The following is a 19381-nucleotide window of genomic DNA, read 5'->3' on the forward strand; positions in this document are numbered from 1 at the left end:
CTTTATTTCTGTTGCTCAAAAAGGGGAAATGGGGAACGAGCACTTTTATGAAAGACATGTAGACAAGCAACAGGAGTTTTCTTACTCAAATCAGGCTCCTTGTTTAAAATGTGAAGACAGCAACTCTGTCACTCCTCCCAAGAAACTTTAAATCATATTCTGCAAGCACCTTCCCTATGTGTCTTGTCCTTGCTGTACTAGACTGTAAAGCAGGCTCTCTCACCTTAGTCAGGCTCCTAAAGAGCACAGGGATCTATCAGGATGGTTCTGCCTGCAGGACCAGGCCTTCACATGGGTGATGAGCCTGGATAAACAGGAGGGACATTTCCCATGCTGTCTTCTGACCTGCTCGGGCCTAATTTATCTTGCTCCTAATCAGTGTCAAGATGGGTGAAGCCATGAGTGCAGCTGATTTCCTTCAGCTTGTTAATATTGGAAAGCTGCCTCTGAAGAGGGCCAGATGTGCTAATAAAGGTGGGTTCACCACTAATTCCAGGCAGCCCCTTGAATGTGCAGTTCATGGATACATTGCCATGATGTTTTGCCAAGGAATTAAGAAACAAAACCTTCACATTCTAGAGAAAATAATTGATGAATGACACAGCACAATGCTCCACTGAACATGCAGCCTTTCCTTAATATTAATGTGTAATTTTGTAGCTAATTACTCCCAGTGCATTTCCTGGTGGCCTGGGAATCTTTCACGGAACATCTGCACACACAATTACCTGCTCAGCTTTTCATAATCTCTTACTAAATCATTGCTGGATTTGCAAGGGGACCATCAGGCATCTGAGCTTCCTTTTCCCTTTTTTGCATGTCTTTTGCCTTGTGTCAATTTGTCCAATATTTATTGAATAAGGTCAGTAAGACTCAAGTGCTGTTTCACTGTCGTGAGATACTTAATTATCTCCAGCCTTTGCTCTACCCAGTGCTGTACATGGGGATGGGATTTACCTGTGCTGTTGTGATGAGCTGAGGACTGGCATGTTCAAGCAGGGCAGCTGCAGAGGGAGCATGCTATTTGCCCCATAGCCTGCTGCCTGCCTGCCTTGACCCTGCTGTGTCCTGGAAAAAGCAGCCCCCAGAAGGGCATTGTTCACAACACCTGCTCTTTTGGTATTCCTCAGGGTCTTCAGAGAAACCGTCCCTTCCCCAGCATGGAGCTGGCTGATGACGACCTCTTTTCGCTGGGGAGACTGGGATGCTGGAGCAAAAATGATGAGCCATTTCCCACTGTACCCACTGTAGTCAGCTTAATGTGGGAGAAAAGTTGTTAAAAAAAAGGAAAAAAAAAGCATAGGCATCTGTCTAGGAAGGAAGTGTTTAAGCTTTTCCTTCTGAAGATAGCACTGGTACCGCCAGTCTGGTAGGCTGCTGCTCCCTGCAATCCGCTGGGCGCTTTGCCTTAGGCCTTAGGTTTCCTGAAGGGTCAGAGCCCAAAAGGCTGCTTGGAAATGTCCTTGAAAGTGGATGCTTGTGCTACATCCAAATGGATTTCTGATGGGAAGTGTTTAGCTGTTCATGTGTGATGACAAACCATGAAAAGCAAGTAATCGTCTCATTTAGATAGCCTTTTTTATTAAGAAAATGTTAAGTGCATACACATTTACTGGAGAAATTACAACAATATAAAAGTGTTTATTTTCAAAATATTCTATGAAAGGAGTAATTTCAGAAGCATAATAAAACTCCTTCATAAAAGCTGCCTTACAGGAACACAAATACAAAAACCTTTTCACATTATTTGGGAAGTTGTTTTTTTTTTTACTTAATAAAAATATAAAGTACAGTATTCACCACATTCTGACAACACTGAGCTCTTAAGGAGTGGAAGATGGGAGGTTCATGCAGCCCTTTCCTCATGATAAATATTTTTCTCTGGCCACCAGTTTCATGTTTGCAGGCAAGACTTGTGTCAGTGGGAAGTTGGTTAAAAAAATAAAATAGATTTTTAGATAATAAGTTCTCAGACACCCCTTATTACTGTAAATCATATCACTCAAAACAAATTGCCAGAGAAAAGAAGGACCCTCTGTTTCTGACAAAGGGAAAATATCAACAAAAACTTCTGTAGGAACTGCATTTTCAACAAAATATGTACACTTTACTTGGAATATAGCCTTCATTGTAAAAGACCAATGAACATTTGCTCAAACACCACATTAGTTAAAAACACATCAAGAAGTGATCCTTCATCCTTCCTCAGGCAGAATTCAGATAAAATATTCATACATACAAGTATAAAGCTAGTATAAATAATTAAAAAAATGGCACAGCAATAAATACCAACTATTCTTCTTTAAACAAACAAACGGACAAAAAAAAAAAAAAAAAACAACCTTAGGATTTGACAGCTGCACTTTGAAATATACCACACGTGACATGACAGTTTCACATTTATGGAAGCTGCTTTTTCAGCACCAGTTCAGTGTTATCTCTTTTCCCTCCTTCCCTTCACGTGTGGTCCCTACATCACTCCCATCTCCACATGCTTCCTTTCCCTGATTTGGTCTTTGGTCAACAGTTAGAGGCAGAAAGGAAAACCTAGTGCTCTCCCTGAGGGGGGCTCTGTTAGTGCAGCTTCTCAGCCTGCTGGGACTGCGGTGTGCACAGGAGGAATAATAGGGCACAGGGCAGTGAGGAAGTGTGATGCAGCTGTGTGATCAATGTCCCTTGTGTGCAGGGCACAGCTGCTCTTCCTGATACAATGGTTCTCTTGCAAGTAATGCCAAGCAAAAAGCAAAGCTTCCCTCTCAGGGTTGGAGTTTGGACTAAAGAAAGAAAAAGTTTTGATGAGGTTCTCATGTAAGTCTTCAGTTACTCTTGGCCAGGTCTGTACCACCCCTGCGTTCGCTCTGTGCCTGAACTCACCCCTGTGGAGCTGTGCTCCAGCTGAACAAGGGACACAGTGCTGGCCCCAGGAACAGCCCCATGCCCTGAGTGGTCTTAGCTACATGAGCAATGAATTGTCATTGGCCCCGCTCACAGAGTCTCAATAAATGCCTGAGGACAGACAGCCCACAGGCACCCAGAAGGATGTCACCTGGCTGTAAATGTTCCGTAGCATCGCAGGGGGTCCCTTCCTCCCCACTCAAGAGCAAATGTCCTGTCTTTAGCACAGTCTGCCCCTGAAATGACCACAGGTTTGCCCCTAGAAGAGGAGTTTGTTTGCCCAGGCTGCAATGTGAGTTTGGCCTGTACCCAGGGGCCCTTCCCTGCTGGCATTGACCTCATTCCCTGTTAACTGGGACTGCAGCAGGGCACTGGCAAGGCTGTAGAGCCACAGCCTGTCACTGGGCAGCCAGTGTGCCCCTTAGAAGCAAAGGATGTGAGCTTGTGAAGGATGCACCTTCCTAGGTGAGAAGGACACACTTCATGTCTGTGTCAGCATCAAGATTCGCCCACTTTCCCCAAAGTCAGTCCTGTTCTCTTGGCAAACCACTAGCTGTTGCAGATACATGTGCAGGGACAGCAGTGGACCCTAGGATATACAGCACAGCCCAGGGAAGATACAAGAAACTCTGGTTTTCTCACAGAACTTCTTCCTGCCTTTATCTTGACAACTGAGGTGCTGACCCTACTCACATAGAAATCAGCAGCTCACCAAGTGCAGTGGTGCCAGACCTTCCAAACTGGAGACAAAAACATTTAAAGCACCAGTGTGGTGATGGTAACAATAGAAGGAATGTCAAAGTCGCACACACACATTTTAGGCACAGCAGTTGATTTCTACTTCAAAGTAAATGCGGTGGTGTGGTCCCAGCTGAAGCACTCTCTCTAATAGCACCCTTTTGCAGAGAGGAAAGTACTTACAAGATTTTTACCTGAATCCACATGGAAATAAGGTAGTCCCCGGGTAGCCAAAGTGCCTCTTTGGCATTAAAGATGCCTGCCACAGAAAGGAGTGTCTAATGAAACACCCCTTTCAGTGTTCCTGACACAGGCTGTAGGTAAGAGGGAAGATCCTGTTTGAAGCAACCCTCCAAAAAAACATACAAGTTACAACATTTTTTGTTTACAATACAGACACAGATACATACAAACACAAGTATTGTGCTGCACAGATGTGCTTCCCCCCAGATCTCTGTGTGCAACACAATGTGGTTATCATGGTACTTTAGGTGTCTTTTGCCATATACTATATAGCAAAGGTACTTCCTCACACAGGTGGGAATCAGGAGAAATAAATTTCTGGCTGAGAGAGGGAACTGGTGCAAGAAGTGGTATTTGTTCCCAGGTGTACTTTGCAAAGAAAATCCCAGAGGCTGTGCCATTCACCAGCAAGCAGAAGCATGACCACCAGTGAACAGTGATTGTTAGCCTTCATCTCCACACCCAAGAAGCACCCAAACTGGGCAGACACTCAGTATTTTCTCTCTTGCCCCAGTTATCTCTTTCCTCCAAAGACATGGCAGACAACCTCTCTGAGATCTACACAGAGCAATCAAAAATGTTACTGCCTTCAGGCAGGTGTGACTGACTGTTCAGTATCTGAGGCTGTTGGTGAAGGGTCACACGAAAGCTCCTCCATCTACTTCAGCACAAAGCCAGCCGATCTGAAATCACCTTCTGTGGACAGGTGGGAACAGACACCTGGTGCATGGCAGCATCTTTGACTCCTCCAGCAGTTTGCAACATGATCCAGCTGTTAGATCTTTAATAACTCATTCCTTTTTTTTGTGCTAAAATTTGTCATCGGAAACACAGGAACATAGGAAATGCCAAGTGACATCAGATCAGTGTTGTGGCTCCTAACACGCTCAGCTACTACAAACCGAGTACTAGCACTGTGCAGTACCAGATGTGCTTTGCCCCGGCTGCTCATAATTGCCACCAAGGTCTATGGTCTTCAGAGAATGGCTTAGCCCTGCAGCCTTGAATTCAATCCTCCAGCCAAAATACCTATAATCACCACCCCTAATAATGCTGCCCACTTGCATTGCTATCTGATGCTTTTTAGCCTTCCTATGTTCTTGGCCTCAATGACTTCTGGGGGAAAGGAACTCTTCCACTACTTACACAACAACATTGCACTGTACAGTTCATGTCCTTCTAGGTTTAAATCTCCAGGAGACTTGCATGAACCAAAGAAAGTTAAATAAAGCAGGACCTCTACATAGCAAAGGAAATAAAATATTATATAATAACATAGGGTTAGTTTAAATTCATATTTGCCCTCAGTGCTAGGTAATCAACCAACTGTATAAAAACATATTTTTCTCGAAATCAAATACATCTTACTATATAAAAATAGCACTGTGAAAGCAAGCCAATTTGTGAAAAAAAAAAAAATAATAAAATAAAAACACCTTTGGAAATGCATGAAGCGTTGCTTTTGTGCTGCATGATAACAGTGAAATGTATTCATTCCCTAATACTGGTTATCTGTTCTCTGGGTCCTACAGTAAGAACTCCTGTAGACGGCTTACAATGCTTGCCTCTTACATCTTGAACCTCCTGTTGATGAAGAACAGAGTGAAACACTATTAAGGTCTATTTCAGTTGCAAAAGCTTTGATATCAGGCCTAGTCAAACAGCAAATTTGCATCTGGACTAACCCAAAGGCATTTCTTTTGCAGTCCCTCCAACCAGTATGCACCAAACAGTTTGGGAAAAGTTCTCCACAAGGAGCTGCTGGGGCCCAGAAGGGCAAACCCAGCCACGGGAGTTATTTTGGGCAGGTTGTGCTCGTCACAGTTAGTAAGGTGTTCAGAGCTAATATAAGAGGAAGGCTGGCTAGGAAGCTTATCCTGGACTTGAAAGCCAGAGCAGAGAATTATCGGTGGGCAAAGACACTTAGAAAAAAAAAAAAAAAAAAAGGCAGGAAAAGGACGGATTAATCATCTGTGAGAGGTCCCTGTAACGGAGCGAGTGGCACTGGGAGTGCCTCCTCTCCTTCCCCACCCCACAGCTCTGCTGGAGAACCTGGACTGCATCTCTTGTGCTCCACAGGGGTCTGCAAAGGTGCCAGGTGTCTGTGTGGGTGGAGGAACACAGAGAACAGCCCACACTCTGCTCTTGTTCAGCTCCCGTGATGGGGAGGATGGAGAGCGGAGGCCTCAGACCAGTGTGAGCATGGTACCCAGGAAGAGTGGTGGGTTAGGGATCACAGCACAGTGCAAGCATTTTGTGGGTGTGGATGTGGACTGGGTTCACTCAGAACAAGGAGCCAGGCTGTGCTGGTGGCCTCCAGCTTTTGTCTGAAGTGACCCCTATTCCTGCTCCAACTGATTGATCTTTTACCATCCAGACAAGGTTACTAAAGCTGAGCTATGAGTGTCAGAGGGTAAACACCAGGTATTCAAAAACCCTGATGTCTTGATGTCTTGCCTCGCCTACAGGAGCTACACAAAGATCCCTTTCAATGCCTGCTGGGCAAGTAAGACTGTGTGAACACAGCCAGCAATGGTTGTGGCTACTCTTGGTGAAGGTAGCCTCAGAAAATTCATCTAGGCATAAAGAGGGTGACTAAACCATAAGAAAGATTTTCCTTTTGAAAATATTCTTTCCAGTATCCCACACTGGTAGCCCTAACTCTTTTGGTGCAGAAAGGCAGGACACACTATCCTGATGGGACAAAACAACTTGGGACACCCAGAGGGTTGGTGTAGGTAACACCAATCTCTGAGATTGGTGTTAACTCACCACTGATGCAATGTTTCATGCTGTCACTGCCCAATGCTGCATTTGTCATTGAAAAACACCAGTGCCAAATTCACAGCTGTTATTTATAGTTTAACTCTGTCACTTTAGTAGTGGAGGAATAAGAACAGCTTAAAAGACAGAGGGCATCCCAACCTTTACTATACTTTTGACTTTGGCTTTGCTTCAGGGCTCTTTTGGCCTCTTTGGGTATCAGTTCTCCCATCTGTAAAATGGGATGGCCAGGCTTTAGGCAGCATCTCTACAAAGGAGACTGCAAGAATGAGGCAGCTCTTGCCCAGAGACTGCTGACATTAGAAACCATGGGGATATTGCACAGATCCCTCTGGGAAGTTCGATATGGGTAAAATGCATTATCCCAAATGTTTTTGCCCAGTCCCCTCCTTGCCCTGGTCTCCCTGTGGAGGAAATCAGGCATACAGATTGGACAGGAATCAGTGTCCTACTCTACGTATGATTGCAACCTAGTGAGAAACAGCCAAATATTTTGTTGCATTCCTCGTGTTCAGAAAACTGAAATATGCAGTGCCATTAAAGCATGGCCACTTTGAAATGAAATAACTTAGCCAAACTCCCCCTTGGTGTGACAAAACTGACATCAACACAGCCACACTACAGCTTTACACCAGGGTTCAAAAATTCTGTCCCATTCACCCCCACCGCCACTGTGGCTGAACTTTTCCCCTGCTCTAAGAGCTTTATCTATATAATACCCCTTTGCAGGGAAGGTAGAGTTGTTATCTTCAACAAACATGGGGGAAAATGGAGGCCTGGACAGGCTAATGTATTCGCCCAGTATCATATAGGATGGTCTGTGGAAGAGCAGGGATGTGAACCTGGGGTATCCCAGCTCAGAAACTAATGCCTCCTACCATTCTTTCTCCCTGGAGACTTTAGTGGTGTTGCACGGGAAGGGCAGAGTGGGCCCCGTTTCTTCTGTTGCTTTTTTTTATGAGTGCGATGACGTGGTCTAAATTAAAAGAAAAATACAAAGAGACTGCCGTAAATTATCCATATACAAAGGCCTTATTCACATTTATTCTATGTCCCCTTCACATCTTGCTGGCAGGGTGAAAATGAAGATAACATCCCCCTCCACATGCTCTCTGCCTCAGAGGAACACAAGGCAAATGGACGTGCCCTGGTGACAGGCCATTTGCAAGTCCTGGGGCCAGAAGTTTTTCCCCAAAACACTGACACCTCCCCAGATGCCTGCCAGAACTTGTTAGCCAGGAGCCTCTCTATCAACATGGCACCCAATGAGGTACAACGAGATTGGAGGGGGCTGGATTTCTGGCTTCCCACCCACCATTTCCACCAATATCCACAAGAGCCGGTTGTTTTTCTATGGGATTTATGGGCAGTCAGCGCCTTAAAATGAGGCTGTGGAAACATTAGCCTACACTGTACCCCACTGTGCAGGGCAGCCACCCAGCACATGCTTGGTGGAAGTACCAGGAGGCTGTTGTTTTGGTGTCTTGCACTCCGGCCCTTATTTAGTAATGAGATTAGAAACGAGGAAGAGCTGCCACACTTGGGTTTACAAGTGCTACGGAGGAAGGCAGCAACAGGGCTTAGCTTTCCTCATAACCAGCCCCTGGAAGTCAGGAGTTTCCTTTCCTTTCTCCCAAAGGGCTTGGAGGAAAAGCTTTTCCTATTTGGCTTTGTTATTTTCTCCAGATCCATCAACTCTCTTGTCTGTGCCAGAAGTAACAACTGAGCTTAATGGACTCCAACATCTTGGGCTGAGGGGAAGTTTTAAGCTGGGACTATGTCAACGTGACAATGGACAAGCCAGGATCATTCTCTGATCTCTGCTTATTTTGGGCTCTGTGAACTCCACAAGGGCCTGATTTTGCAAATCCTTGCATGAAGGGAAAAGGGAAAGACAGTCAAGGTGGGACTGTAAATGAGGACTGGGATTGCCTCGAAGTGGTAAAGGATTTGCTAGCTGATTCAAGAAAGGACTGATTTGCCCCTTGTCTATAAAATGGATGAGTGTTGGATGATGTTGGCCACAGCAGTTGCACAATGATTTTTAAAGCCAGTTAAGGAGTTTGGACTCCTGACAGCTTGAATGTATTTTACTGATGTCTCATAAGTACATATATTACATGGAGATGTGATGAATATCAAGCAATAATAAAGGCTAAGCAGGATTAATGAGCAAAATAATTCCCTATTAAAAACCATATCTACTTTCATAATCACCTATATTAGACTACTATGCTCTATGACCTTTTGATTGCCTTTAGCTGCAAATTATAACACAGAATATACTCTCAAGTGGAAGCACTGGTATTGATTAAGATGTCTTGACAGTTTGGATTTTACTTAAGCAATTACAAGAGCCCTTTCTACAAAACGTATTGATTTTATTCCAGAAAAATAAATTCCCATGTACAATTGGGTTTTCATAACATGAAACAATTAGCCATTTTATTGCTAGTGCATATAGGGTAATGTCACATTTCATACAATTTCAGTACAAGTGAAAAAATATAATATATGGCTGATTGAAACTGATAGCTACATTAACATTTATAGATCTATATAGATTTATTTTACAAGCTGTTAGTAGTTTAGAAGGATATCGGTGTTTTAAACTACCAACATTCATATGGCTCCAATTCAAATATATGAATTGCTTGATGCGCTATAAATATATTCCAAATACATTTTGTTGAAGAAGTCAAAGCTGTGCACTAAAATATATCAAAAACATGCCTCGTGAAAATGCTACAGACAGAGCCCTGACTGTCTATGGAGCATGAAAATGCCACTGATGCTAGCATTAATAGTTGGAAAATGAAAATAATGCCATGATTACTGGGATTAGGTGATGGAGATGTATGCTGTGATCTTATTTAATAGAATTGGGACCAAATTCTTTTCTGTTAATCAATGTAAATCAGGATGAAATCCACAGAAATAGCAGAGTTGCTTCTGGATGAAAGTTAGGTTAACCAAAAACCAGAAACTGGTTGGAGATCAGGTGTAGGCTCACTGGTTTCAGTAGAGCTGGCCCCAGATCTTCACCAGTGGAAGTGAGAGCAGAAGGTGCTCCAGCTGTGTTGTTCCCCATGGCTGGCAGGCAGGATGTGAGCTTATAATCACATTTAGCCAACCCTGCAAATTTCTTAACTGCCTCCTAAGTTTCAAGTCTTATGAATGGCACCAAAGGCTTCATTGGGGCTGACAGCAAACAGAAACTTAGGCAGGGACTTGAGGATTTTCCAAGGATGGGGAAAAAAGTAGCCCAAGCCCCTGGAATAGTCAGCATGGGCCACATCCTGCTCTTAGATTCAGCTGTGCCCATATCCAAAGCCATCCTGCCAGTATTAACATGGATTACCTCTGCAGAGAATTTGCCCGAAGGATGAGAGGGCCAAATGCTGGCAGCAAAGAAGGCACTGAGCATCAGATGAGATGGGGAGAGCTGGCAGGGCTGGAATCACAGTCAGTTGGTAGCTGGCTTTCCTCCCTCCTCCTCCTCACTCTTGATCCCAAAAGGGCCAGATAGAAGAATGTCTCTGCCTTTGGTACCATTTTTCCCCTTGGTTATTGTAAAACCACAGGGTAAGAAAGACTTTTTCTTCCTTTACTCCTCTCTTAGAGGATGTGTGTGCATAGCAGACAGTGGAGGGCGTTCAGCTACCTGTACGGCCTCACACCTGCCCTGGGGCCATACCCTTCCCCACCTTTCTCCAAGAACTCACTGCGTTTGCAAATGACTTGATTCCAACCCTGCCTTTACCCTACAGAGGCAGCGGGGACAAGGTTCAGCACGGTTACAGCAGGTTACTGAGGGGTGGCAATGTGGTGGCAATGGTGGGAGGGACTCTGAGTGCACAGGTGGGCTTGCTGGCCAAACTGCCACTGCAGGACCAACTGCAGCCTGGGGCCCTGGGGCCCATTGCTTCTTCTCATCTTCTACTCCAGCAAAGCTGAAGCACTCCCCTGCAATTCAGCACAGAAATGCTCTATGTGCTGCTCTTGCTCACCATAAAATTTGACTGAGATAGGCTGGGTCCTCCTCAGGATAGCCATGACCAGCCACTCGCAAGGGGAATAAAGTTGGAGGAAAAGAGTATGAATTCGCCAAGCATGGCTGGCTTTGTGGGAGAGCCTTACTCATGGCAGCACATCTTGCCTTGGCCGAGATTATTAGCACTCCACAATGGCCAGCAGAGAAACAATTTTTATTGCCAAGCTTCACTCAGCTTCATCCGCCTGTGCAAGCAGACCCCCAGTGTAACATGGAGAAGGGGCTCCAAAGAAATTGGAACAATACAGATTTTGAAGTAATTGTAGTTTTGCTTGGGGAAGAGGAGGTGTAAAGGAAGCATTTTCCTTGGGAGAACGGCTCTTTTTAAAAAAGGATGAGTTGGGGACCTCAGCACAGAATCTTTAGGATGGATTTTGCCTCAAATCCCGGCAAAACTCTTAGTTTAACATTTAGGATATACTAGAAGCTGTTGTTTTAATACAGACTAGGTCAACTCCAAACCCATCTTCAAAACAATATCTGATTCCACGAGTACTTTGTCCGCATGGTTAAAGCCAGCCCTTAATGTTCTACCCTTGAATAACTCAGGATGTGTTAGCTGTTAAGTCCATTTGTCTCTTGCCTTACTTGTTTAAAGCTTTCTCCAGATATTCCTGGATCCACTTTAGCTTGGGATCAATGCACACTTGCTTGCTGTTGCTCTTGAGCCTTGCACTGCCAAAGGAGAAAAGTCAGGGTGAGTCTCGTGTGTGGCACCCCTCAGCCCACACCCCCCCACACACACCTTATTCTGCACACAGGTTTGCAACCCTATTACACACAGTAGAGCTGTGTCCAACTTCCCTGGGTGTCAGTGCTGCTCTCAGATGACTCCTGAAGAGGCTGGGAGACCCCTGCCACCCTCAAGGAACCTACTCTAAATACAGTTCAGAGCACTGGTAGGGTTTGTCATCCCCAGTGCTGATTCCTGTGCTGGGGTGCATGCTGAGGAGATGACATGCAGAACTTGAATCTAAGTTTTCTAATTCCTATCTAGGCTGCTACATGTTCAGTGCTGGGAACAACTAAATTTCATTTGAAAAGATTAGTGTGGTAAATACAGGTCATTTCTGCAAGGAGTTAATTAAGAACATCTTTCAGATTCAACCACAAAGTAAATGTTTGCATGTTTTGAAGATGGACACCAAACCATTTCTCCTGAGTGTCCTGAAAGGGTCTGGTCACTCCTTCACTTTTTGTTTTACTCTAAGGCTACTCAAAGGCTACAAGGCTCTATACAAGGCTATCAGGCTACATGCAGGAAGATAACCGTGTTCCACCATAGTACCAGAGACAAATTTTCCCTTATATATTCAGTCAGCACTGGAAAAAAAAAAAAAAAAAAAAAAGCAGAAATTTCTTGAGGGGCTTCTCCTGCATGTCTGAGCTGCTCCTTCCCAGCCATACTTTAGCTAATTTGAATCTGCTAAGAAGTCGCAGAAAAGGGGACACCTGTCAGAAGAAAATTCCCTGTGATGACCTGGGATTTGGGCTACCTGCATTTTTCATACAGGAGCAGTATGAACAGCTTGCCACCCATACGAGGAGGTCTGACCCTCCAGGGCCTCTGAAGAGTGCGGTGACCCCTCGCTTTCCTCAGAAGGCCCTGCCTCTGCCCCAGCTGCTCAGAAGCCTCCCCTTAAACAGCCTTGCCATGTAAAAGTGCCAAGAACAGCAATTTCATGGAAATGCCCACAGGAGTAAGTTCAGTTCTTGCTTAAGCATTTTGTTGAATCGAGGCCAAAATGTTCCCGACTTCATAAAGCGAAGTCTGCAGAATATAAAAATGTGGAGTAAGAAGAGGTCAAAAAGGCTCCTTGGTCTGAAGTTATGCAACAACACAGTTGTAACATAAACACATTGAAGATCCAGTCCTGCAAGCCCCGTGCCAATAAAGTGATGAATGGGCCTAATTCATATTTCCCTTACAGTAGTGCCAAGCTGGAGAATTTCCAGTGAAGTGATACCAACAGTGAGAATGGATTTGCTGATGTTAGCAGTGCTGGGCAAGTACTAAGCTGGCCGTATGGAGTACAGAACCAAAAGCACACGTAACCACCCTCCCGCCACAGGAGATGGAACTCCCCTCATCAAGGATTAAGACACTGATTTTTTAGACATTTATTTCAGAGTCTGGCAGCCCCTGCTGCTTGCATGGCTGTGGCATGTGTAAGGAGTGTTCGTCTGAATGGGCTTTGGTGTATTCTTTAGGATGCAATTAAGTGCATGCTAAAAATGCCTATTTCCATGTGTTGAAAAAGCAGGGAAATTGGGATGGGCTTCGTAGAAGCAGACATCCACAAAGGAGAGTTCTGGATCTGGGGAGATGACTCCCGGTGGAACTGGAGACAAAGGCCTGCTCTTACGCTTTTTGTTCAGGTACAATTTCCCTCAAATATAAAGGGAAATGTACTTGATTGAAAAAGCCTGAGCTCTTTCCGTAAAAATCTGTATGAATTCAGTGACATTCTCTACTCTTGCAAACAGCTTTTAAGTCACTCAGACTTTCACTGTGTAACATGTATCTAATGAATTCAGAGTGCGGTTGAGCTGAGAAACCATTTCAAGCATCAAAATGATAAATTAGTTTTGATTCCATTTCAACTCCTCTTTTAGCAAAACTCAGACTTTCAGGAGCATTTGGAGGGAAGTTTTTGGTTTAAGTACCTCACATCTGTAAGTAACAGAAAGATGGTGACCTGTAGGTTCATGTATTCTGTGTGCTACTGGATCCTGTTCCAAACAGACACACTTGGATCAGGAATGGGGCAAGAACACACACTGTGTTTCTGTATTTCATGCTCTTAACCATTCTCTAATGACTATGATCCCACATTAATTAAGAGAAGAACTATATACTGTATCCAATATTAAGTGCCTGCTGTTTTCTTGAATCTACTCGAGAAAATTCCAGATCTTCTACAAAGCCTTAGCATTGGGACCCTTATGACACCGACTGACAGTCCCAGAACACAAATCCATACACTATTTGCCTTTTGGATGCTTGCCTCCAAAATTGTTTATAGGTATAGATCAGACTTAGTCACAGCTGGTTTTGCCATTTTTCTGAATGGAAATTATTTCTCAGCTGGGTTTTACATTTTTTCTCACTGTCCTCCACCAAGTCCTAAGGCAGAACCACACATGAAAATGTAGATGATCTACACAAGAGTGGTTTAAAAAAAAATAAATCATATGAATAACAAATTGTTCATGAATTGATGCATGCCCTTAAATACATCTGTATATTCCTGAAAAATACCACATCAGTTTTCTTAATGCAGAAATGTTTTGGATGACAAAGAATGGATTTTTACAGCATTTAAGTTACAACTGGAACAGCTCAACGTGAATCCATACAGAGCCAGTGCTGGGAGCACTGCACAGAAACCCAGTGCAGTCACTGAGACCCCCCTTCCAAGGTCAGTAGAAGTTGATGGTAGTAATGCTCCCTTGCAATGAAAAGATGAATGCTGATTTTTGTCCCTCTGAAGGAGGGAGTCACCCATGAAAAAATGAACTCAAATTACCCCCTTAAAATCACACACAGAAAATAAAAATCAACAACCCCATTTTTCTGAAAACCAGTGTTTCTTTTTAGCAAAAACGGAGAGGTGATTTTCCATTGGGAATGCACCTTTTCTCTCCTGCTGTGATCTGTGACGTACTGGAGCCAGACACTGCCTGCTAAGTGTGACCAGACTCAGATCACTGTAAAAATTTTTCAGTTAAGGTGTGAAGCTGTATGTACAAGGCAAGGGACTTCCTGCCTGATGTTCCTACTCACATACCTGTGGGAGAAACATGAGATCACAGGGAGCTCAGAGATGGAACACCACTAGACACATCCAGAGCTGGGTTCTGGGGACAGGTTGGGGGGTTAAGCAGTGTACAGGGTAAAGAGGTGAGCTGGGAATCATGGCATGAGACACTGACCTAACTGCAGCAAGGGGAAGAGCTGACCAGCAAGCAGAGCAGGAACCAGCTCTGTGATTCTCCCTTTTGACCCCCTAGATTTGCACCCAGCTGGAAAGAGTGAGAGACTTACACAATCTGAAGTGAGCAGTTGGGGGTGGAGAGGATTTTGAGGTGCTTAATGTTGGCTCTGGCCACGTTGCTCTCGTAGAATCGACAGGGACATCGGTAAGTCAGGCTGACGGGTTTCTCTGTGGGACACAGGGAGAGAAAAGACATGTTACTGCCTCCTGCTCCGGGGCAGCAGCACAGACACACAGACCAGGCACGACAAAGTCCTCTCTTGCCTCCCAAATATGCAGGTGGAAAAGAAAAAAAAAAAAAAAAAAAAAGTAGAAAAGCTGTAGCTTTGGAAGAGCATTTGTCCACAGCTCACAGCTCAATTCTTTCACCCCACTACCCAGCCTTTTAATCCTGGTGCGTGGGATTTTGGAAGACAAAAGAAGAGGGAGAGAAAATGGAGATAAGAAAAGAAGAAGAGATTAGAATAAGGAGCCCCTCCATTGTGCGGGGATGCTCCTGGTAATTAGACAAGATAAAGGCCAAAAGAGGGGGCACTTGTCCTCAGTGTTGTTCTTGCCAAATGATTTTGACCCGAGGCCAAATTAGAAGGTAGCCAGAAGAAAGCAATGAATTCCAAAGAGATCAGATCAAACCAGCTCAGCTCAGGTGCAGGCTTTCAGGAGGGACTTGCTACAGAAAAGCCCCGAGTCCTTCAGCCTTTCCCAGGGCCCGGTGGCTGACCTTTCCCCACCGCAGCCAACCCTTACTTTCGGAGATGCTCGCACAAGGAGATGCGAGCAGGAGACGTGAGATCACAGTGGTTTTGCAGGAGAGATTTGGGGTCTTTTGAACTTCCTCCAGCCCATGGCAAAGTAACAGCAACTCTAGGAGACAGCTATCTGGCGCTGAGTTCCCCGGGCACTCATCAGGGACCACCGGGCTGGAGGAGAGTCTCATCAGCAGCATCACGAGGCTCAGAATTAAGTTTATCCCCTGGGCTAAAAGTCAGCAATATATATACATGCAGAACTGAGGAAAGCTGCCTGGCTTTCAACACAGCATCTGATGATGCAGCCCTGCTAGATGATTTCTCCATGGAAGGACTTAATCACTGGCAACCAAGTGCACGTAAATGAAGTCCTTGCTCTGTGTGGAAGCTTCGAAGCCCCATGCGCAATACAACACAAACACAGCACCTTTGCCTGGGAGTCTAGAAGGAGCTGCCTAACATTTTCAGCCTCTGGGAAGAAGTGAATTCATAGAGAAGGTCCTAAGCCACGAGGCCTGGCTCATGGTGTTGATGGTCAGATCTGTATCTGACAGGGCTTTAGATCCCACACAGCAATCTGCCATCCTGTGTATGTAGCCACACGGGAGCACTAGCAGCATCCAAGCCCTGCTCCCTTAAAGTTAGATGAAGAGCTAAAGAGCAGGAAAAGGCCTGGAATCCCTAAGCTCTCTTCTAGGAAGGTGAGAAATGACACAGCTTTTCAAAGTGCAGCTGATCTGCACATATTGCATATTTACTAACACCTGTCCCTAGCACACATAACCACAGACAACCTGGTGACATTACCCTGTCCTCAGGAAGGAAAATCCTTTTTTTCTCCTGAGCACTTCTAATGAGAGAAGAGCCAGGGTTTGATCCCATTGACAGACAGGCAAACACAGAGAAATTCATCAGTGGGGTTCTTCCAGATTCACACCTGAATCAGGACTAGAAGTTAACAAAATTGGAGGACATTTTCCACCAGTTTCATGGCAATACATCAGTCCAAATAACGATATAATTTATGAGTGAATAAATGGGAGAAGGAGCTCCCATCTGTCATGTGAAGGGAGCAGGAGGGCTGCAGGGTGAGCCCCCAAACATGTGCTATACGGACTAGTGCTAGTGAGGAAGGGAGGGAAAAGCGCACTAGGATTTCTCACTGCTTATCTGTGCCTGAGAGCTATGCATAAGTGCACTTATATAGGAAAGGGAGGCTGAAACTGCATGCAGTCATATAGCAACTCTCAGCACAACTGAAGAGGAAGCACCTCTGCAGGCTCATACTGACAAAGTGAGTTTAAGCTTTACCCTAAACAGCATTCAGATCTGTGACTTGCGAATGCAATCCCATCTTCTCTGAGACCAGGAGAGCGACTTTCGATCCCATCCCACTCACTTGAAATCAGGAGAGAAAGCTTAACCATGACCAACATGTCTCTAAATCCCGAAGCTGTTTCCTGCCCAGGAAAAGGCATCCAGCACCGCGAGGCAGAGGGGGTGCCCAGCACTGGGTGCTCTGTCACCCAATGCAAGGCGCAGTGACAGTTCCCATGCCAGCACAAGAATCCCTTTGGCATTTCTATGTTCCTTGCTCGCTGACCAGCAAGAGGCATGGATCAGCAGGGATGGCAGCACAAGCACCGGGGCAGTTCTCAGCACCATTCCCAGGGAACCGACATCCCCTGCCCCTGCCCGGCTCTCGGAGTGTGGCTGTGGCTCACCGAGCTCACAGCAAACCTCCTGCCAGGGAAACCCAGCACACACAGTGCTCCCCGACACGGGAACCCCTACAGCAAGAAGCAGACAGGACACTGCTGGTCCTGCCCCGTGGCTGACAAGCGCATATTTCTTTATCACATTTCAAAATTTGAAACAAATTGTTCCACATGTAGTAAAGCTGACTAAGCCAGTAACTCTATGGGCTTGTACTGCAGGAGTGGATGCTCCATGGGTTCCCCGATGTCTAATGAACACTGAGCACAAGGTGAGGCTACTCTCTCGTATGGTCTGTTAATTGTACTGTTACATGAAAACACCAGCTTAGCTTTCATGAAACTGATTGTGCATAAAGCTTTTGGGAACTTTATCTGTCTAGCACATTTGGTTGAAACGGGTGACAGAAGAGCTAGACGCTATTCAGACACCTCACTGTCACTCCTGCAGCCACACATCCTTAGACAAAAAGAAAAAGAAAGCAACTTTTTTGGCTCTTGACTAGCAGGACTTATGTTTTTAATAGTTTGACTGTTTTCTGACCCAGAGCTGAGTTTTGCTGGCTCTGAACACCCACCCCTGCTGACAAATTCTCTCTAACCCAATGTGCTCACTGAAATCTGCCCCGCAGGATGGACGCTTATCAAGGCTGGCCGGTCAGAGCGAGGGAAGCTCTGACCAGGAAAGCAGGCTGGGCACGAGAAGACAAACCATTTGAAATGATGCAAACATCATTTTACTCCTGTTCATCCAAGACTACATTTGGTGGTATCAGGAGAGGACTGACAACTTTTTAAGTCCATAACTGCTCCAGTTCCCTGGGGTATAAGATGGGGATAGGCAAAACCAGCTTTACCAGGACGGCCGAGAACTTGGAGCTCACCTGCCCTCCAGGACAAGACAGCCCTGCATCTGGATCAGGGTTGAGAGCACTACTTGATGTGCAAAGAAACAGGCAAAAAGCTGTTAGCACCACAAGCCTGTGGTGTCAGTCCCCTTACACCAGTTTTTCTCCGACAGCTCTAAGCCGTTCCTCGCCCGAGCAGCCGGGCCCCCAGCGCTTGCCCTGCCATGAAGACACCGCAGCGGAGCGCCCCGGCCACACGGCCTGCCCCCGCCTTCGGCACCGAGCTATTGGGATCATCGGGAGCAATTATTTCGCTCCGGCTAAACAAAGGGGCAGTGGGAGGGGACCCTTCCCCGCCCCGGGGGGGGAGAACACCCAAGTTTCGGTCCCCGGAACGGGCCAACGCGACGGGACCGGCGGCTGCTGGGGACGCTCGGTGCCGAAGAGGGGACAAACGTGGCACACCTGTACCAAGGGAGGACCGGAGTTTCCGAGGCCGAGAGACCCTCGGAGGCTGCGGGAAGGGGACCCGCGGCTCAGAAGCCCCCGCCCGGTCCGGGGACCCAGCGGGGACAGGCGGCCGCGGTGGCAGTGCCCTGTGGCGCTCGTCGGTGTGCTGCCCGTATAGTCCCGGTGCAGTTCGGGGTCCCCTTTTTGCTCCTCGTTCTCAGAGCCCCCCAAAACCTCCCCGCGGGGCTGCGGGAGCGAGCAGGGGATGCCCTCCGAGCGCCCGCTGCTGCTCAGCCCTGCCCCGATCGAGGGAACGGGAACAGACGAGGCACGGGACCGGCCGCCTGGTTCTCATTTCTTGCAACTTTTTTTTTTTTTCGCTCTCTTTAGTGGAAATCAAGGCGCACATTTTGCAGCCCAAACGCCTCCCTGCGGAGCGAGCGCTGTCGGAGGCTCTCAGCTCCAGCACCCCCCGCATACCCTCGCCCTCCTGCTCTGCCTGGGGCTTTCCGGCGGGCAGGGGGGTCCCGGCGGCATCCCACTTACCCTCCGAGAGGGAGACGAGGGCCAGGGCGAAGGCGAGCAGGGCGAGGGCGCGGAGCTCCATGCTGGGCGCTATGCTGCTCGTCCCGGCGGCGGCCGCGCTCTGAGCGAGTCCCCTCCTCCCCTGCCTCTATAGAGGGGCCGGGGGAGGGGAGCAGGGGGAGTAGCCAGCCTATGATTTATTGCCCGTGGCATGTTATTACATCCTTCCTCTGTTAAAAAATGCTTGGAAAGGGACCAAAAAAAGAGCGAGGGCTTTCTCGCTCCGCCAGCACCGCGGTCTCCCCCCTCCCCGGGAAGCAAAGAGCCTTCCCCGCTCCCCCCCACCCCATCCCGGCCGATGGGGCTGGGATCTCGGGCACTG

At 46.5% G+C, this 19381-nt stretch overlaps 1 protein-coding gene across 1 annotated transcript; it reads right to left on the bottom strand.

The window, feature by feature from the left end:
* Nucleotides 1–1578: 1578 nt before the first annotated feature.
* On the bottom strand, nt 1579–19102 carry CXCL12 (C-X-C motif chemokine ligand 12). The gene is made up of 5 exons (XM_032191062.1): nt 19021–19102; nt 14763–14880; nt 11303–11389; nt 7539–7636; nt 1579–5460 (listed from the first exon to the last, which is right to left on the bottom strand). Exons 1-5 carry the CDS (start codon nt 19079–19081, stop codon nt 5429–5431), a joined length of 396 nt encoding a protein of 131 aa, XP_032046953.1. The 5' UTR covers nt 19082–19102; the 3' UTR covers nt 1579–5428.
* Nucleotides 19103–19381: the final 279 nt, after the last annotated feature.

This window comes from Aythya fuligula, chromosome 7 (assembly GCF_009819795.1).
Source record: "Aythya fuligula isolate bAytFul2 chromosome 7, bAytFul2.pri, whole genome shotgun sequence".
Lineage (NCBI taxonomy): Eukaryota > Metazoa > Chordata > Aves > Anseriformes > Anatidae > Aythya > Aythya fuligula.